At 38.5% G+C, this 20,333-nt stretch overlaps 2 protein-coding genes across 7 annotated transcripts in view; one reads left to right on the plus strand and one right to left on the minus strand.

Moving 5' to 3' along the window:
• LOC133616539 (GTP cyclohydrolase 1 2-like) overlaps nucleotides 1-20,333 on the plus strand; it is a 56,361-nt gene that overhangs the window by 16,593 nt on the left and 19,435 nt on the right. The gene's annotated exons all lie outside the window — the stretch shown is intronic.
• On the minus strand, nucleotides 1,141-20,114 carry LOC133616536 (phosphatidylinositol 3-kinase regulatory subunit gamma-like). The gene is made up of 12 exons (XM_061975926.2): nucleotides 19,574-20,114; nucleotides 17,409-18,002; nucleotides 8,550-8,690; nucleotides 7,973-8,078; nucleotides 7,753-7,851; nucleotides 6,507-6,687; nucleotides 6,116-6,238; nucleotides 5,856-5,998; nucleotides 3,824-4,000; nucleotides 3,598-3,666; nucleotides 3,008-3,169; nucleotides 1,141-2,930 (listed from the first exon to the last, which is right to left on the minus strand). Exons 2-12 carry the CDS (start codon nucleotides 17,635-17,637, stop codon nucleotides 2,741-2,743), a joined length of 1,620 nt encoding a protein of 539 aa, XP_061831910.2. The 5' UTR covers nucleotides 17,638-18,002; nucleotides 19,574-20,114; the 3' UTR covers nucleotides 1,141-2,740.

The following is a 20,333-nucleotide window of genomic DNA, read 5'->3' on the forward strand; positions in this document are numbered from 1 at the left end:
CTTATGTACATGTGATTTTTAAAACATGTTCTACCTTTTCACATTGTCATTATGGGGTATTGTCCGCGGAATTTTGACGACAAAAATGAATTATTCCATTTTGGAATAAGGCTGTAACATAAAAAAAAAGTGGAAAAAATGAAGCGGCGTTAATACTTCACAAATGCTCTGTAAATAAATCTCTCGCAGGCTGTTTATTCTATGGCAACAACATACTGATGTTACTAAATATTGTTGGAAATATTAGCATTGCTGGACAACAGGGAAGCAACTTCAAAATGTAAACATTTAGGCGAAATGTAAACTTGGGTGACTAAATAGTAGGAACAGCCCACCTTTTGGTGAGGTTGAATGTTTTAAAACATCGTAAAAATCCTCTTCCTAATTTTCAGCTGTTTTCTGGTTTGTGTATATGCCTCTAGACCTTGTCTAATACAACCAATGAACAGCAGCTATTGAATGACACCCCATCCCCCCACCCAAAAAAAATAAAAAAACAAAAACAAAATGTATGTTCCTCTCGGTCAAAAACATTGCAACCCAGAAATGACAAACGCACTGAGTGGTAGTTTAAACTCAACACCACATTACTGTTACTACCAGTGTTATGAAAATTACTTTTTAAAAGTAATTATAGTTACTTGACCAAAAAAGTAATTTAATTATGAATGGAATTAATCTTTAATAAATGTAATTGTGTTAATTGTTTTGTTTTAAATATAAGTAATATGCTGTTGAGAGAAGTTTTATGATGGCAGACAGTGAGTCCCTTTTCAAAAGGCGATGTCTGTTGCCAAGCAACGTGTGATGTCAGCGAGGGTTTCAACTGAGCTGTATTTGTTAGCTTTAGCGGAGGCAGTTTTGTCGGCTGTGACAGCTGTTCTGTTGAATCTTTTCACCAGCTTGTGTTACCTCTGGTTATTAAAGAGGAGCCCCCGCCAGTCGCTGGAGCTATAGTACGGGAGTCGGTGTCTGCAAAGCCCGGTAGCGACTCCGGATGCGCGCCGTACCCTTCCTCAGCTACGGTGTCTGCCGGGCCCCCCGGCCGCAAACAGCTGTAACAAAGGCACATCAAAAGATACCGGTATGACGTAATGTTTCAAAAATATATCTCTTTCTAAAATATAACTGTATTAACGGTATTAACTGTAAAATCGTTAATTGTAATACCGGTATACCGCCCAGCCCTAGTGGGGGGTTAATCATTTTGCCATGCAGTCTGCTTAAAAATGATGTAAAGTGCCACTCTATACATAGCAACTGATGCTGTGGTCAAAGTTGGAATTGCCACAAAACGCATTTAAGATATTCAACACTCTACTGCCCTCTGGCGGCTAAAGTGGATAGTGCACATCCCCAATTTGTCACGTTTCATGTGTCAGGTAACCCGCGACAAATGGGGCCCATATGAATCCCCTTTTTACTGTACATGCAGAAAACAATGCAAATATATATTTGCATTATAAAATAAATATACACTAAATATATATAAATTAATGAATTAATCCCTTTTACCTTTACTAAGGGTGGAGATGGCAAAGTGCAGAGAAAGAGGAGGGAGGGTAAGCAATACAAATGCCACCTTCATACTTTGCCACAATTTCTGTCTTCAATTCAATAAAGTTTCTTATCTACTTTTTCAAGGTGCTGTCATTTGCAACTTTTTTGCAGTGATTTTAAGTCCAAAAGTGAAAAGCAGGGCTACAGTGTCACCAACGCTTTTGACGTTCTAAGAACATTTTTGGCAAAAAACAATTGTCAAACTGAATCATACAAAAAAATTGGGTTTTAACGAAAACCGAGGTACCACTGTAATAGCTGCTTAAACACCATTACCAATACTTAAGTGTAGGTATGTGCCAATCGATAGGCCACCAGTCAGTATCGGCCGATTTTTGTGAAAAGTATGTGATCGCCAATGCCGATCAGTGCATTTTATTGCTGATCTAAAATGTTGAGCCCCTCTGGCTGACGCTGTAGCTAACCGCTAATTATGTGTTTCCATACACAATGTGGAGCAGCTCCATCTAAGGTAATAACTACCCCCATTACTGCAAACAAGCTTCATTTCTTTATATCATAAGTGTCTAAGTATCATTATCCACGAAGGACGAGGCTGAACACACCAAGAAAGAGAATAAGGAACTTGTTTAAATATTGTGTTGATATTCTTAAACTGTCAATAGCACTCAACATAAATAAATAAAATATTTAAGGGTAATACATGTGATTGGTATCGGCCGATCTCACTTACGGATGATCGGGACATCCTGAGTAAAGAGAATCACTAATTACAAATGTACCGATTGTTTACATTGTCATTGGGTCTGCCAGCAAATTGGCTTCAATAAAAATCTCCTCATGGAATAACTGACTGTCAAAGCAATGTTAAACATACTGTGGGCATCTATCATACTGTCACAGCACGTGAGGTTTCATAGTTAATGCACTAAAAAATCTTGGTCTCAAATATAATTTTCTATTTTTTGTTGCCTAACAAGAAAAACATTACAGACATGAGATTGTTCTAAAAAAAAAACAACCAAAAGGAGGTATCATCATGCTTTTGTAGGATAAATGATAATAAATAGTGTTGGTTATAAAAAAATAAGCGCTAAAATTCTCAACACTTTTTCAGTTTGAGCTGGTTAACAGTGTCCTTCCTGTTTTGTTGTTCTTCTGAGTGCTGATATAGTGAAACATCGAGAAAGTGCTATCAGTGTGGCATGCTGGTGGTTTCTCAGCTGGGCTGCTGGCTGAGAGCAGGCCAGGCCAGGGTTACATTCAGCTGCTGGTTGTGTTGGATCAGGGATGTGTGCTGATAGTGGAGCACCAGCTCTTTGAGTGATGAGTACAGGTTATATGGCTCAGCAAAGCCATAGCCTGTAGATGTCCTGTTGATCACACAGTGCTTCACGTGCCCGTCCACGCTGTGCAAGAGGGACAACTGTCTGTTATTTCTATCATAAATGACACCACCCAAAGAAGCAAATTTGAGGGTACTCACGCTACAGAGCAGGCGTAGGATCCTTTCTGACTTTGGCTATCTCTGATGAGGAAAGTGCCGTCCCTTCTGCCTCTAAGCAGCTCCTCTGCCTCCTTTCGAGTCATACTTCCAACATACCAGGTTCTCTCCTCATGGTGGGTACCGTCTGCTAGGGTGTATGGGCTAACAAAAAGTGGAGCTTCAATTTCAAAAGACATTGTGAAGCAGAGAACACTACTATTATAAAGGCGCTTCGGATTGTAAGGCACATTAAAGGGGTCATGATTTTTTTCAAAATTTGAAACATTTCCTTGTGGTTTACATAACATGGAAGGTGGCTCTTTAGTCAAAATGTTGCATAGATTAAGTTTTACAGACCATCTTCAAGTCGCTTTCTGACCGTCGCTTCAAAATGCGCCGTTTTGTGGGCGGTCTTATTTATGTGGCTCCACTTCGATAGCGCTTTCTCCTCGTCGTGTCTCTTGTTCAAGGACATGACACTGACTAGGATGGTGAAAACTGGATTCGTACCAGGAACCCTCAAGATTCTAGACGTCCGCTATACTATCTGAGCCACACCCCAAAATAAATGGATAAACAATGATACTCACTCTTCTTCATTTCTTACACCAAGCCAGTCATTAATTTGGCTCTGCCTGGTTCCTTGCTGTGAGAGCCAGCTGTAACCGAGAGCAGAGTTAGTCTGCTTGGATAGATATGATTTGCTCTAAATTAGTATGCACATACAAAGACCTATTCGGGAATCCTAATTCCAGGTAAGAATCCATAGGTTTAATATAGAAAGAACTGTTAAACAAATTGGAAGTTTGGACTTACATCAAATACTGATCTCTGATTTTCTTGAGCTGCACGAGGTCTGGCTTCAGGTGATTTATTCTTCTGTCAACTTCCATGTGGGCCAGCACCTTGCTTCTCAATTCATTTTCCAACATCATTTTGCTGTTGTGTATCTCCTCCACCCTTGATTGCAGCTCATCAGAGTTATTCTGAATCCTAGAAACAGGCAGGCCAGACTCAGTAAAGAATGTTTATTTACTCATCATATCCATCATGAATGTTTTTACCTCTAATGAACATGATCTGCAAGTTTGCATTAAGTAGAAACGCTATGACATTTTAATCATAATCTGATGTTTATGTTGGTCGGTGATAGAAAATTATTTTATTGGAATACAAACTGCTCGGATGTGGCGAATTAGTCAAAGTAACAGACTGTCATTTGTATCAGAACAATTGATATTACAAATATTAGGAGAATCATACTTTTCTTTACATGGATGAATTGTCAGAATTTAATGGGCCAGTCTAGTGCTGTGCAATATTACGATGTACTGTACATCGTAGTGCCATATAAAAACTTCCCAGCGCTAATACATCCATGCATGCTAGAGCTGGCGGGAGCATGGATATCAACAACTTTGCAGAGACGGAAAGCACAAACCAACCAAACCCACAGTGGAATTAATGCCAAATAAAGGAAAGAGGAACTCCTTTTGTTTGGCTTAGGTTTGTATTAAAAATTCAGACACTGACCAAACAAGGGTAGGCTAATCTGCACAACATGCTCGCAACTTGAAAGAGTTTTATATTTTCTATCACCTGAAGACTCTGCATGAAAAACAGTACAGAGACAGTGTTGAAATGTGCTACCTCAAAACCACAGAGTGATGAAAAGAAAAACATACCTAACAATCGTTCTCCAAATGCATCGTTTATGATAGGTGTATGACGATACTGATCTCAAGAGACGAGAAGATACACTAAATTGGGTTCAAGACATGACAAGATTTTACAATTTTTTAGCAGGGGCGCTGTGTAGGTTGGTAGAGTTGGGACAATTCCAAAAAGAGCGGCGGCACGGTCTCCTCCGTCATGCCTGCCTGAGCGGGCAAGTTGCGTCGTAAACGAAGAGGTCTGTTTGCTCGCTTTCGGTTTGTAGTGTGCACAAAGCATTTAATGTGCGATTCTAATCCCTTGCGCACGACCAAACGAATATGCTTATGACTATTAAAAACACATTTCTGACTACGTTCTTTCCGGGAGACAGCTTTTAAATATAAATCACGTTTTGAAAAACGAAAAAAGATACTTTTGTTTTTTTAATTGTCTTGTCCTTTTTATACATAAAATGGGTTTTAAAAATAGAAGGAGAAAAGATTAGCTAAATTGGCGTTAATTCCATGCGGATAGAAAAAAACAAACTTTAGTGGTCCCAAGCCACACCACGCTTCAAATATTGCAGTTTCACCACATCGCTGATTTTTTTATTTTTTTTATAAGATTTTTCCTAGATTAAGCATTTTTAATCTTAAAAATTGTAAAACTAACTAAAAATATCAATACCACAATGGTATTGGCCAAAAGATGAGACCAAACCAATCAGAGCACGCTGTTCAGTATCGTGGCCACTGATTGCCTCAGTCAGCATTACTATATTATTTTAAAATATTGTAAAGGTGACTAAAGGGTGTTATTTCATGTCTAAGGGCTCTCATAATGTGGAAAATATGTTTAGAAGGAACAGTTTTTATGCTCTAGCTATGAAAATAATCAATTTATAATGCAATGAGTCTGACTTGGTTGGAACCAATTAACAGTGGTAAAAGAGGAATTACTGTATCGTGATATACTGTATATCATTATCTGTATTGGTATGAATATTTTTCTCTATCGCAGAGCTCTAGTCCAGCCTGCCAGTAAAAAAAATACTTTTATTGATTCACTGTTGGTCAGAGGTTGTACATGTTGTACAGGTAGTGTGCATGCTCAGGAAGTACTCATCATAATTGGAATATATATTTAATAATTGAAAAACAACAAGTCAAACAAAATGTGTTCGGTTTCGTACTTGTCAGTTTCTGTACTGTTGTCTAATTTTAGGAACATGTCAATGTATTCCTTGCTGTAGCGCTCTTGGGTTTCACACTCCTCTTCAAAAATCCGAATGATTTCACTGAAAGCCTCAATGGCCATCCGTTTAGTCTGTAATTCCTACATTGGATGAAGAAACTATTGTTATACAGGAAATTCTGTTGTATAAAAATGTATATATTGCATTTTGATGTTGCTTGATGAGGGCAAGACTCAATGTTTGGGACACTACTGTACCTGTGATGTTTGGTTGAGCTCCTTATAGAGACGGTCATACTCTTTGCTCTTCTCTTCATAATGGTCCTGAAATAACTTGAGCCGTTCTCCGACTGCATCCATGCCAACCTCCATCACAACGTGCTGCACAGACAGATATATTCTACTGATAAATTGTAAAGACTTTCTGATTGAAACTAATATTGTTCAATGTGGGGGGAGTTATTAATTTCTGAAAAACTCCTCAATGTTTGCTCAGTGTTTTAACCCAGCACAAAATGAAAGTAGTACCAATGTCTATCATTTACTTTTTAAAATGTTGATTCAGTTGACATTATTTATTGTATATTCTCCCTGAACTAAGCATAAATGCGAAAAACATTTTTGTCATAATACAAACGAGATAACTCACCTGCAGATATTTGGAGATGGGAAACAGCAGCCGCGTATCTAGTTTAGAGTTGTACTGGGCCAGTGACTTGTCCTGGTAGTACTGAATAAGCTCCACGACTGAAAGGAAAGTCAATGGCTCAGAGAAGCCGTACTTTCCACCATGATGGAAGATCTTTATCAGTCTATTGGAGCCATCTTTCCTGTAAGAATTAAATACATCGGATGTAAAAACAAATATCCATCCATCCATTTTCTACCGCTTACGGGGTCACAGGGGGTGCTGGAGCCTATCTCAGCTACATTCCCGCTGTTATATATATATATATATATATATATAAAATATATATATATATATATATAAATAAAACTTCAACTTTTGTGATATTTTCTTTTGTTTTTAGGGCTGGGCGACATGGACCAAACCTGATATCCCAGTATTTTTAGGTTAAATGGTGATATACAATATATTGGTATTTTAAACAAAACATTGAAAGTGTTTAGTTTAAACTCAACACCACATTGCTGTTACTACCAGTGTTCTGAAAAATATGTTCTCGTTACTTAACCAAAAAACTAATTTAATTAATAATGGAAATACTCTATATCATTAATTAATTACTAATGCGTCACTTTAAAAACAACAACTTTGAATATAGGTGCAGTTGAGAGACGTTTCATATGAGAGCAGCACGTGCGTGCATTTGTCTGCCTTTCTAAAAGGCAGTATCTGTTGCCAAGTGACATGACGTCAGCGTGCTGCATCAGACAAGAAAAAATTGGTATTCATGTTTCTTTATCAGAGTGGTTGAGCCTTTTTGTGTTGCAAATGAGACCTGATGAAAGACTATATTAATATTATAAGTATTTTATAAGAATCACCTTATAGCAGCTAGATTTACATCATGTGATGTTTTACTGACAACTAGTGACCAGTCAGTATACACTAAGATCATCACAATGGGATTACTTTTCTCTTTTTAAAATAAACAATGCCATTGATTCGACTAAAGATTGACTATAGGCAAAATCAGATTTGACTATGAAAGTAAGAAAATCCTCAGTCGAAGACAGTCCTACATTTAATTCTACACTTAAATTTTGAAGAAATTGACACAGTTTATTATTATTATTATTATTATTATTATTATTATTATTATACTCTTCATTCTCCTTGGTCTTTTGGTGGTTCTTCGTTAGAGGCCGCAAAAGGACAGTGTATGTGGGGGCTTTCTTGATAGAAATTCCAACTGGCAAAACAAGTTCACCTCAGTGTTAAGGTGTATTCCCCCTTGACCTTGCTAGAAGCATCTCGGACCAAGAATGTGCCATCGGGTGTGTTCCTCATCATCCTGTTGACTTCGTCTCTGATGAAATACAGCAGTTATTTTTCAGTAAGCTTAATTTAAAGTACTTAACTGATCAATTCCCCAAAGTCTTCTATTTGTATTTGTGGCGCTGTAAGAAGAGAAAAGAGAGCCTCTGCACCTTGAGATGTTGCCCCAGTACCACTCTGAATCAGCCAGCTGTTTTTGCTCAGTGCAGGCATCACATGCTGCCATTGCTGTGGTGATGATGTTCTTGGGCGGGATCTCTGCCCGAAGAGATGCAATGATGACAATAGCGTTATTGTATTACTCAATAAAATATTGTTCTTCATATGAAATGTATTTGTTGACCTAATGCAAATAGTGTCTGGTCGTTTCTTAACTGTGTAGGTCTTTTTCCAGTGCCACCCACACTGGTTTAAATGTAACTTAGATAATGGGTTTCACTATGTAAAGCACTTTGAGTCACTTGAGAAAAGTGCTATATAAATGTAATTCACTTCACACTTCACTTTACTTTAAAAGTCCAATTACACACCAACACGGGAAAAACCAAACCTAATAGTCTAATCCCTCCTTAGTTGGATTGTATTCAATAGACCAGACATCAGGTGGGGAAACTCTACAGAAGAACAACAATACTAGTATTGATAACTGTATAGCCTAAAAACTTATTTGGACGACATACTGCTATAAAAACAGAGAATCCCCTAGACTAAGCAAGTTGAAGAGAATACCGTCTTCCTTGGGGATGTTTCCTAAGTCTTGAAACACGTCGTCATCAGCAGCGGCAAATGTGGAAAGATCCTGCATGAATGCTGTCAAAGTGGGAGACTGAGCCTCGCTGTCATTTCGGCTCATCCCAGGCTGCACGGTCTCTGCAATATCAAATGCAGAACGGCCCGGTGTTAGCCATCCTGTCCGTTCAGACCAGTCGGTTACTGATGTTCTGCATTATGTCTGTGTTGTTCACACACTGCTGTCTTACTGACAAGGACTCCAAGAGAGTGATATGGTTATGTTGCTTAGTACTGCACTATGTGGGAAACACTGCCCAGACTAGTCTGCTGACAGGTGACACTGTCTGACTGCCTAGAATACCAGGAATGGCACTCCTCAATGCTTTGGCACACTGGGCCAGAATGTGTGTTGCTTAGAGTTCGACCTCGCCTTGCCTCGCCTCGCTTTGCCTTGCCTCACAAACAACAGCTGTCTGCATAGAGATTACTTGTTACGCTAAATTGCTGCTGTTTATCGTGCCCGTGTCTTCATAACAGTATGGCTTCAGACTTCTCCTACATATCTATCTACATGCAAAATGTTTGCATTGGCATTGCACTCGCAAGCTTTATATGTGTGCAAGCCATGACATGCTGTTATAAGCAGTAGAAGAAAGTTTATACCTTTTGATACTTGATGACATGTTAAGAGATGCATTAAATTGTCTGCATGCAGCTAAAGCCATATGTGGAAGGAGTAATGTGTATGACTTGTTGAAATTAGAAAGGTCTTAACTTATCAACCCGTGCCCTACATACAGGAAATTTCACTTATGTCATAAATTATGTCTGTTTATAAATGTTAAATCTATGTGAACACTTTCCCTGAACCTCAAAAACTATATAATCGTAGCTGTTAAAATACCCGCAAGGTTACATTATGACTATCAGTGGAAAGCTTGTGGTCAAAACATTTATTGTGCCTTCTGTTCTTCGAACCAGAGGAATACCACATGTGGTCCTTTTAAAATAAGTATATACTAAAACATTTTTTTCCCTCCATTTAAAACATTTCCTTGTGGTCTACATAACATGTAATGGTGGTTCTTTAGTCAAAATGTTGCAGCGATTATGTTTAACAAACCATCTTCAAGCCGCTTTCTGAACGTCTCTTCAGGATGCGCAATTTTGTGAGCGGTCTTATTTACGTGGCTCCTCTTCGACTACATGTTCTTCTCATCAGCTGTGTTGTAGTTTTTAGCGCTTCCATATCGAGTCTGACAGATATGTTAGAACTATATGCTACTTTATATTAGAAATGCCAACAGCGGAGGATAAATGTGCATGTACGAGCCAATCTGACCCACAACAAAAGGATGGAGTTAAAAAAAAAGGAACTTATGGCGGACTTGTTCAAAGATCTTCGGGTAAATGTTTACCATATATGGAGATATCCGCTGATGTCACACTTGGGGGGGAAATGTCACAAATTGGCCAAATTCACAGCTTGTTTGGACGAATTATGAAGGAAGGCAAGATTGTTTTATAAATATCTCCACCATGCCTCCATGGTTTGATTTAAAATTTTGCAGATGACCAAATTAATTTTTTTTTGCCTTCAAGTGGCCCAGATGGAATATTTTCTGCCAGTCTAAACGCCCTAAAGTGCTTCAAAGCTTATCTTTTCGCATCAGATTTGGGTCACGTCAGAAGGTAGTTCTGATTAGAATCTAATCTTTACAAATATCACTGGAGTCTACACAGAAATGCAACCTGATTGCGACTATTACGTCATTTTTGGGCGAGCTACGTCATTTGTGTGCACGGGAAAAAACGCAGCCCGCCAGCAGAAGTGGACACAACATCCGGTTTCGATGAGCAACGTGTTTTTTCGGTGCGCCAATAGTGCGCAAATAATTTTGTGCGCGTGTACTCGCACATACAAATGTACGTTGTGACATATTTACTTACATGTTACGTACATTGCGTAAGTTGTTTACGCAAGTGAGTTGAAAAATAAAGCTAACGTAGCTCTACGCTGATGTCCGTGTCTCCTGAACTGAAAAGATAAAAACCCTCAAATATATATATATATATATATATATATATATATATATATATATATATATATATATATATATATATATATATATATATATATATATATATATATATACATACATACATACATACATTCATCCATTATATTATTTTTAACTGATTTTTATGTTAAAACATAAAACAATTCAAGGTGTGTCAGATTTTATTTTGTAGTATTAGCAACTTCCTTGTTCATTTACGGAATCTGGTCAACTTTCTTTGTTTTCAGTTTATCGAACTGAGCGTGAAAGTGACATTGAGGCCGCATTGGGGCTTGTGCGTGTTTATACTGGAGTTTGAGAAAGATCACACTTGTAATCTAAACAGTCAGCTGGAAAAAAATCTGATTTCGAAAAAATCAGATCTGGCCCTCTCTGGCCTGCAGTGTGAATGTAGTCAGAGATAAGTAGTTGACAATACAAGTAAGTACCAAGATAACTGGTGAGGTCTTGCCTACAGTAGACCATGGTGGAGGTATTGCAATGGCAACAGAATGCACGAGTGCTGTCATCACTGCAGAGCTGTGGTTTGTTGAGAGGAAACATGAATTCCATCAAATTTACTTTCTGAAGCAGAGCATAATCCCCTCACTTAGGAAACTGGGTCGCACGTAAATGTTTACAAGGTGAAGTTGCTAACTAAACCTAAGTGTGGACTGGCATCCTCAAGCGGAAGGTGGAGGGCGTACGTTTTTTAACATCCATTAGCTCCATGATGCCATCATGAAGGTGCGGAAAAGGGTTCCAGTAACATCCTTGCAGTTTTGGTAAATTCCATGCCTAAAAAGATTAAGGCAATGTTCCATCACAATGGTGATCACACATAAGTTCACTTACTTGTGTTGTCAGCTATTTAGATTAAATGGAAACGTATTTCACATACAAAAAAATCTTGCATTTTAACCATTAACCTGTGACGTCATTGTTTCGACAACTGTAGCTTTAGGGAGGTTTAAACAAAAAGCCACTTGTCACGAGTTTAAGTAATATTGATACGTAAATATGAAATGTTATTATAAATGTGCCCGTTACTATATTACATTACATATATACTTACATCATGCATGGAGGTGTTTGGATGTTTTTTTAAAGGCTATATAAGCAAAATTGAATGACTCCCATAGTCTCCTCTAAATAATTCAATGTATATACTCTGATGATTAACTTGTGTGATGACTATATTATGCTGATAGTACAGGTAAAAGCCAGTAAATTAGAATATTTTGAAAAACTTGATTTATTTCAGTAATTGCATTCAAAAGGTGTAACTTGTACATTATATTTATTCATTGCACACAGACTGATGCATTCAAATGTTAATTTCATTTAATTTTGATGATTTGAAGTGGCAACAAATGAAAATCCAAAATTCCGTGTGTCACAAAATTAGAATATTACTTAAGGCTAATACAAAAAAAGGGATTTTTAGAAATGTTGGCCAACTGAAAAGTATGAAAATGAAAAATATGAGCATGTACAATACTCAATACTTGGTTGGAGCTCCTTTTGCCTCAATTACTGCGTTAATGTGGCGTGGCATGGAGTCGATGAGTTTCTGGCACTGCTCAGGTGTTATGAGAGCCCAGGTTGCTCTGATAGTGGTCTTCAACTCTTCTGCGTTTTTGGGTCTGGCATTCTGCATCTTCCTTTTCACAATACCCCACAGATTTTCTATGGGGCTAAGGTCAGGGGAGTTGGCGGGCCAATTTAGAACAGAAATACCATGGTCCGTAAACCAGGCACGGGTAGATTTTGCGCTGTGTGCAGGCGCCAAGTCCTGTTGGAACTTGAAATCTCCATCTCCATAGAGCAGGTCAGCAGCAGGAAGCATGAAGTGCTCTAAAACTTGCTGGTAGACGGCTGCGTTGACCCTGGATCTCAGGAAACAGAGTGGACCGACACCAGCAGATGACATGGCACCCCAAACCATCACTGATGGTGGAAACTTTACACTAGACTTCAGGCAACGTGGATCCTGTGCCTCTCCTGTCTTCCTCCAGACTCTGGGACCTCGATTTCCAAAGGAAATGCAAAATTTGCATGGTTGGGTGATGGTTTGGGGTGCCATGTCATCTGCTGGTGTCGGTCCACTCTGTTTCCTGAGATCCAGGGTCAACGCAGCCGTCTACCAGCAAGTTTTAGAGCACTTCATGCTTCCTGCTGCTGACCTGCTCTATGGAGATGGAGATTTCAAGTTCCAACAGGACTTGGCGCCTGCACACAGCGCAAAATCTACCCGTGCCTGGTTTACGGACCATGGTATTTCTGTTCTAAATTGGCCCGCCAACTCCCCTGACCATAGCCCCATAGAAAATCTGTGGGGTATTGTGAAAAGGAAGATGCAGAATGCCAGACCCAAAAACGCAGAAGAGTTGAAGGCCACAATCAGAGCAACCTGGGCTCTCATAACACCTGAGCAGTGCCAGAAACTCATCGACTCCATGCCACGCCGCATTAACGCAGTAATTGAGGCAAAAGGAGCTCCAACCAAGTATTGAGTATTGTACATGCTCATATTTTTCATTTTCATACTTTTCAGTTGGCCAACATTTCTAAAAATCCCTTTTTTGTATTAGCCTTAAGTAATATTCTAATTTTGTGACACACGGAATTTTGGATTTTCATTTGTTGCCACTTCAAATCATCAAAATTAAATGAAATAAACATTTGAATGCATCAGTCTGTGTGCAATGAATAAATATAATGTACAAGTTACACCTTTTGAATGCAATTACTGAAATAAATCAAGTTTTTCAAAATATTCTAATTTACTGGCTTTTACCTGTATATATTTATACCATGAATTGATTAACGTGGACCCCGACTTAAACAAGTTGAAAAACGTATTCGGGTGTTACCATTTAGTGGTCAATTGTACGGAATATGTACTGTACTGTGCAATCTACTAATAAAAGTCTCAATCAATCAAAACTACATTGTAAACAGTCTTTTGATCGAATTTATTTAAAGGAGCCATATGTAATAATTTCATGTCAAATCATCATTAAATTGCCCTGATATGTCAAAAGGCATTAATACATTTCCTTTCAAAATTAGATTTACAGCCCCGAAATCTTATTGTTTACATTTCGATGTCCCACTCTCGACCCTTTGACCAATTAGAAAGTCAGTGAGTGTGTTACATCCAGTTTGCCAGTTGCGCCCACCATCTTCGTCGAGCTACTGACACTGGTAAAGTTACTAAACATGTCAGACCTTAGTAAATCTAAAAAGCGTCATTAAGATTCTAAACTTATTCATGACAAAGCTAGGAACAAAACGAGGATTTGTATCGGGGATGCCTTTGAAAGATGGAGACGATTGAAGGCTGAGGAGATTTTATCATCTGATGCCAAACTTGCTAATTTCCTCTTTGATAGGCAAGTAAGGCATTTACGTTTTGTTATTACTTATAATAAAAGGAAATGGACATTTCTTATGTAAACTATATTGTCCAATACAGTCTATTATCTTATCTAACTAAGCTAGTATGTTCATGCAACGAATGCTTAGCATGCTAGCCCGGTCAATGGGAGCATATGTATAGCCCAGTTCGATGACACATCGACATATAGGCTAACGGGGGGAAATATATGCCCTTTAACCTGTATGTCGATGAACTGACAGGGCAAAATATATTTTCGACAAATAAATCCTGTGTGGATATGGGTAGTGTCAGTGCCTATTTTGTTCTCAATATGCTGATACGCTGAGGAAATGGGTTCCAACTAGGGCTAGGCGATACGGCCTATTTTTAATATCGCAATATTTTAAGGCCATATCGCGATACACAATATATATCTCGATATTTTGTCTTTGCCTTGAATGAACACTTGATGCATATAATCACAGCAGTATGATGATTCTATGTGTCTACATTAAAACATTCTTCTTCATACTGCATTAATATATGCTACTTTAAAACTTTCATGCAGAGAAGGAAATCACAACTAAAAAAATCACAATTTTTTTCATACGGTGTTGATCTTGAACTGTTTGCCTCGGCATTTTGATGGTGTGGGCGTGTGGCACCGAACGGAGATGTTGACATGCGGAGTAAGCACTCTTCATTCTCTAGCAGGTGACTTTTCAAATGATGCTACATATTAGCATTTATGCTACTTTTTATAGCAACACTTTTGCCCCACACTTGACAAATGACGGTTGTCTGTTCGACATCTTCCCACTTGAAGCCAAACCACCGCCAGACGATGGACCCCCTGCTGTTTTTCTTGGGAATTAATTATTCCTTCATTTCTTACCAGATTCGCACCTTCTCTCTCTCGTATTACCACTCGCACGGCTGCGCTAGCATCACAGCTAACGTTACCCATGCTGCTACCACTTTGCTGCGCGAGGGCGTATACGTATGTGACGTAGGACGTGACAGTATGTGACGTGTGTAAGAAGGTGCGCTTGCTGTCTGTGTGAAGGAGACACAGGAAAGAGCGAGGAGAGCCTGTAGTGTAATGCCAGCAGCTAAAAGCAACTGCGTGAGAACGTATACTCGAATATCACGATATAGTCATTTTCTATATCGCACAGAGACAAACCCGCGATATATCGCGTACATCGATATATCGCCCAGCCCTAGTTCCAACATTAGCACGGCTATCATGGCAATGTGAAATGTATGGAGACAGCCAAATCACACGATGAAATATTTCCTCATTCATGTTTGCATATTGTGGACTACATGTACCAATTTATATGGCAATCTGACACGTTTGAAACAGTAGCCTATAGGCATACCTTGGTAAAATGTCTCCTCTTTAGTTTTGGGTGTACATTAGGCTGCCAGGCATGCTCTACTTATTTTCAGCAGTATAACCATTGCTAGCGTTGGTTGTAGTTCATTTTAGTCTTTGTTATCTGATAGTACTGACAATAACCCTATGATTGACATTTGTTGTGATATATTGTACGCAGGCATGACGTACTTCTTCCTGAAAATAGCCTAATTTCTGTGTAAAATGTGTTGGTTAAAGATTTGTTATTGACAAAATGCTTGTCTATTCAACTATTATGGTCCCAGCACCTCAACCCCTAGTAAGAGGCAGTGGAAGTTTGAAGTTCCTTGGAGTAGCCCAGTCGTGCGAGCTGGATTCGGCTGCGTATCTCGAATTTAACCGAGGCGACTGCCCTCGTCTTTTGTTGTCATGCCCTAAAAAATTTACCAACATCGGCAGCAAGAACACGCCGTGACCGTCCTTGACTTTTTACTTGTTAATGGACGAGGGATGTAACAGTAAATGATATGATCATTCGCGATAAAATTCCAGACGTTTAGTAACACCGTCTAATTTTTTTAATTACCGAAAAAACGTCATTTATTAATGCATTTTAGGCCACACGAAGTCAGGTGCATGTGCACTAGCGTCGTTTGGCTTGATAATCATAGCGGACTAACGACATGGATTTTGCTCTGGAGATTTCCCCTCGGATTACACGGAGCCAAGCACTTGGTTTAACGTCATTTTCCCTCGCTTCCCGCCGTGCGTTTAAGAGCGCACTGCTGTTAGATGGCGACAGGTGTGGACTATATTGGAGATAGACGCACTTGTCCCCACACTAAAAGTATACAGCGAAGGAGAAAAACTATTTGATGTTGCTTATATTTTCTCAAATGAGCGGTCATCAGCTGCTGTGACAGAGTTAATGACGTGAGGAAAAATGCAGCTGGTGATGTGTCGTAAACGTTGTCACAACTTGTTTATAAAGTCTTTAGTTTGTTTACTGGTATGTTCACTCGTCCTTTATTCAACTGCAAACTGTATCAGTGTTCAAATAACATCAATACTAGCTAAAATGCTTTGTCATCTCATCAAATAGAACGCAGGCTGTGAAGATTGTGTATTCGATGTGAGAGGTGTCACTCTTTATTTTTGTTGGCCAAGCTGTTGTACTGATAGGTGTTGGAGAAGAACAAAGCTTGTTTATTTGACTTTATCTTCATTAGCCAAACTGCTTTGTGTTTTATTTTGATATCAAAAAGTAAACACCAGGTTTTTTTTTACATTACTTGTGTTTTCATGTCACAAAGGTATTACTTCAAAAACCCTTCACGTTGTTATTGTGTGTAGTTAATTCCTATACGACATATTTCTGCTCAAACTCTTAATGGATCTGTTCTGATACAGCATCTACATGTACATATAAATGTACATAACTTAAATAAATAATACAAAAAAACCATCCCTCTATCAAAATGTAAAAATAGAGATAAAGGCATCATGTAATGACAAAAAACTGACAAGTTGATATTATTAAAGAATAAAAAAAACAACTAATATTTGTCTTTAGATATATGGATAATGTTTATCTATGGTCTTTTTATTAGACATTACAAATGACATGATGGTATTATGTTCACAACCCAACACTGCTTTACCTAACAAACAGTAAATATATATATATATATATATATATATATATATATATATATATATATATATATATATATATATATATACACCACGCACACATTTTAAAACTACAACTAACCCCTGCCTCGAAAGAAAAATAATGTTTACCTTGGTGCCCTTCTAACTTGCCTTGGTGCCCTAAAATATGAGCCCTCCTTTAAGGTAACAGTTGCCTTGACCTTAAAAAGTTAAAATTCAAGGCCTGCGAATGCAATGTCTGAATAGCAGGATGTGTTACTTTGGTATTCCACACAAAAAAAGCACTGTTTGTGTGTGTGAGCCATTAATACAGTAATCCATTTCTTTAAAGATTGATTAGCGTAATGTGTCAATAAACGTCATCTGTATTTTACCTTGATATGATAGTGACTGATGAGAGCACGGAGCTGAAGATATGGCAGCATCCTTTTGTGATTGGCCGGATGATGTTATCGGAGAACATATAAAATGTGGTCCATGCTCATCCCCCATTTGGTCGGTCTTTTCGTCGATGAGATGGAGTGATGCTAATGGTGACGTCAGCAAATCTGCTTGCTGGAACTTGTTGTCCTCGTTCCAAAACCGAAAACCTGCATCGGCCATTTTCCTGACGGAGGTTTTATCAAGGTGGTGTCGCAGCGTGATGCTGGGTTCCCGGGTGCTGTTGGTCACATGCTATCAGCTTCCCGTTACACTCATGGCCAATGATGGAGAGGGCGACAGCGCGGATTTCATGGATGCCATGTGTTCAGGAGGAAGGACTCGTTTCTCAGTCTGAATCCCAGAGTGAACCACATCCTTGAGCAGAATGATGACCTTTGTTGGTAGATCGTTACTAGATTGTTCGTTCAAGTACCGTTGGCCTTCACAGTCATTTTCTTAGTTTCATGTTTTGTTGGTGCATCGCTTGGTTCATTTACTCCCAATTCCTAAGCCGCAAACCTGCCTTACACCGATCGATGAACTACCTGAAAACAGTCAGAAAATCACTTTTTAGGAGAAAAAAAAAATCCTTCACTTAGGTAAGCCACACTATGTACCGTTTTTTTTGACAGAATTTAGGTTTTGCATACAAATATAATATCACCTCTAAAGCGCTATCCTCAATGGTTAAAACATACTTGTTTCTTATCAATCTTTATCAAAATGATTTATTTTATATCCTTTTTACATTAATCAGCCCTGTATATTTTTTTGGTGATGCACTTACACTAAAGCAGGATGACAATATATTTTAGTGTGTAATTATCTACTGTATATTATATTATCTGTAGTTATATTTATCTGATGCCTTAGTTAAGTACACCTAGACTCGCACTAAGTTGTAAGATATTATTAAATGTCTTCTTTTTGCAATACAATCAAGGATTACTATAACATCAAAATGAGGCACGAAACCAAATATTAAAATCTATTTAATTCCCCAATGGCGCAGCACAACCAGAACAGAACGGCCCATTTGATATAATAGCTTTATTTTCCGCAGAACTCGATTAACCACAGACTCCATGGGAATGGCGCTAAATTTTTCAAGCTTTTGGAATTTAGTCAGCAATTTATGACCCTATGTCTTTTCTTATACTCTAGGTATCAACAGTGAAGTGATTTTACAGTTATCTTCTATGCAAGAAAAACATTTACGGTATATATTTGGAATATGAATAAAGTTGATCTCAGTTAAGATCGTCCTGTTTTTCGATAAAAAAAAATTGTTGATTTTGTCGATTGCAACTGAAAAAAATGAAGCGCATATAACAGATCAGCATAAAAACCTTTATCCAGGTCACCGTTTTAAGTCTTTCAGGTTCCGCAGTTATATCAGTACAGTGACTTATTTTTACCATTTCATTTACTGACTTGTTCTAACTCTGTACATCTAATGTCGTACAGATTATTTGTGATGTAATCTAATTTCATAAAGGACCATATGGTTGAAACCAAATTTACCAACCGATGACAATCATTGGACAATGCCCCACGATAAAAATTTGGTAAGTAATTAAATATTTCAAGTGGTATGCAGACGATGCAGTTTTTGTTCGAAATCATTTGAGATTTGGTCCCACAGCAACCTTTCGATAACCTTGTTTTTGGGATTAACGAACTATTATAATTTCTGAGATGCAAGTTAAATATTCGATACAGAATTTGGCTCGATTTTGATCATGATCTAATCAAACTGTGTACTCATTTTGTAAACTGGTGAAAAAGAGGAAAATACCTACAAAAGTTAGAACAATTAATATGGTAAAAATAGAAAGGTAAAGTGTTTGCTTTTGAGTTTGTAAGGAAACGAGCAACTCAAATCACCAAGTTAAAATCCGCCAGATAAAGACGGACGACGATGAAATGGTTTCTGCAGATGGGACGGTTAACGTCCGCCATATTTGCACAAAGCTTTCATGCCATCTTTGCCCTATATTGAATCGGATTGAAGGCTAAACATGCGTAGAACTTCGTCAATGGCAACTTTTTTGTAGATATCCAAACTGCCTGAAAAATGAATCTATTATCTGGAATGCCTATAGTACGCACTTACCTGGTCTAAGACTAGAGAGACCGGCCATTAGAAGAACCCAACGTTTCGTCGACATCCATAACGTGGTGAGGAGACGTAGATGAACGCACACGTGGCTCGGATCAAACCAACCACCGGCTTTGGTCCTCACGCCATCTTATGTCCTTCCGCTCCTCCTATCCTGTACCGCCTCTTCTCCTGTGTCCTCCATCTTTGAAAATCCTCTCCACTTTCTGTTTGTGTATCCCGTCCGAAAGAAACTTCTTCCCACGATGATGTCATTCCTCCTGGGTATTTCTTCTCGTCTCCTCTCCAAGACCGTTAATGTCCTCCTTGATATCAAGCATTTTCCAGTACTTTTCCCACTTGTGTTTAGTTTCTGACATGCCTCTAAAAATGAATAACAAAACTTTTCTAGGATTGCAGTTAAAATACTGAAATTGTCCATCAGGTTAAAAAAAAAGGTTAAAAACAACCATGCAAATGATGGTCTTTTCTAAGTACGAGAAAGGTGAAGACACAAGCAGCACTGGTCTCTTCACCCTGGAACTCTTTTTCACAGTTGAGGAGAATAGTGTGCCAGCACAGTGGGGGTCAGAAGCATGAGAATGAAGCGGTGGGGGGAAAAAAAAGCTTCAAAATAAATATATAAAGCATGGATGCTGCTGTTGCTATACAGAGCGAGGTGCTTAGTGGGCTCCTGAAATTCTATTGGCCGGCTTGTTGCCATGTGCTTGGGAATCAGCAGAGATGCTGCTAACAAATCAAGGAAATGTTCTAA

The sequence above is a fragment of the Nerophis lumbriciformis genome, linkage group LG14 (assembly GCF_033978685.3).
Source record: "Nerophis lumbriciformis linkage group LG14, RoL_Nlum_v2.1, whole genome shotgun sequence".
In the NCBI taxonomy this organism is placed as follows: Eukaryota; Metazoa; Chordata; class Actinopteri; order Syngnathiformes; family Syngnathidae; genus Nerophis; species Nerophis lumbriciformis.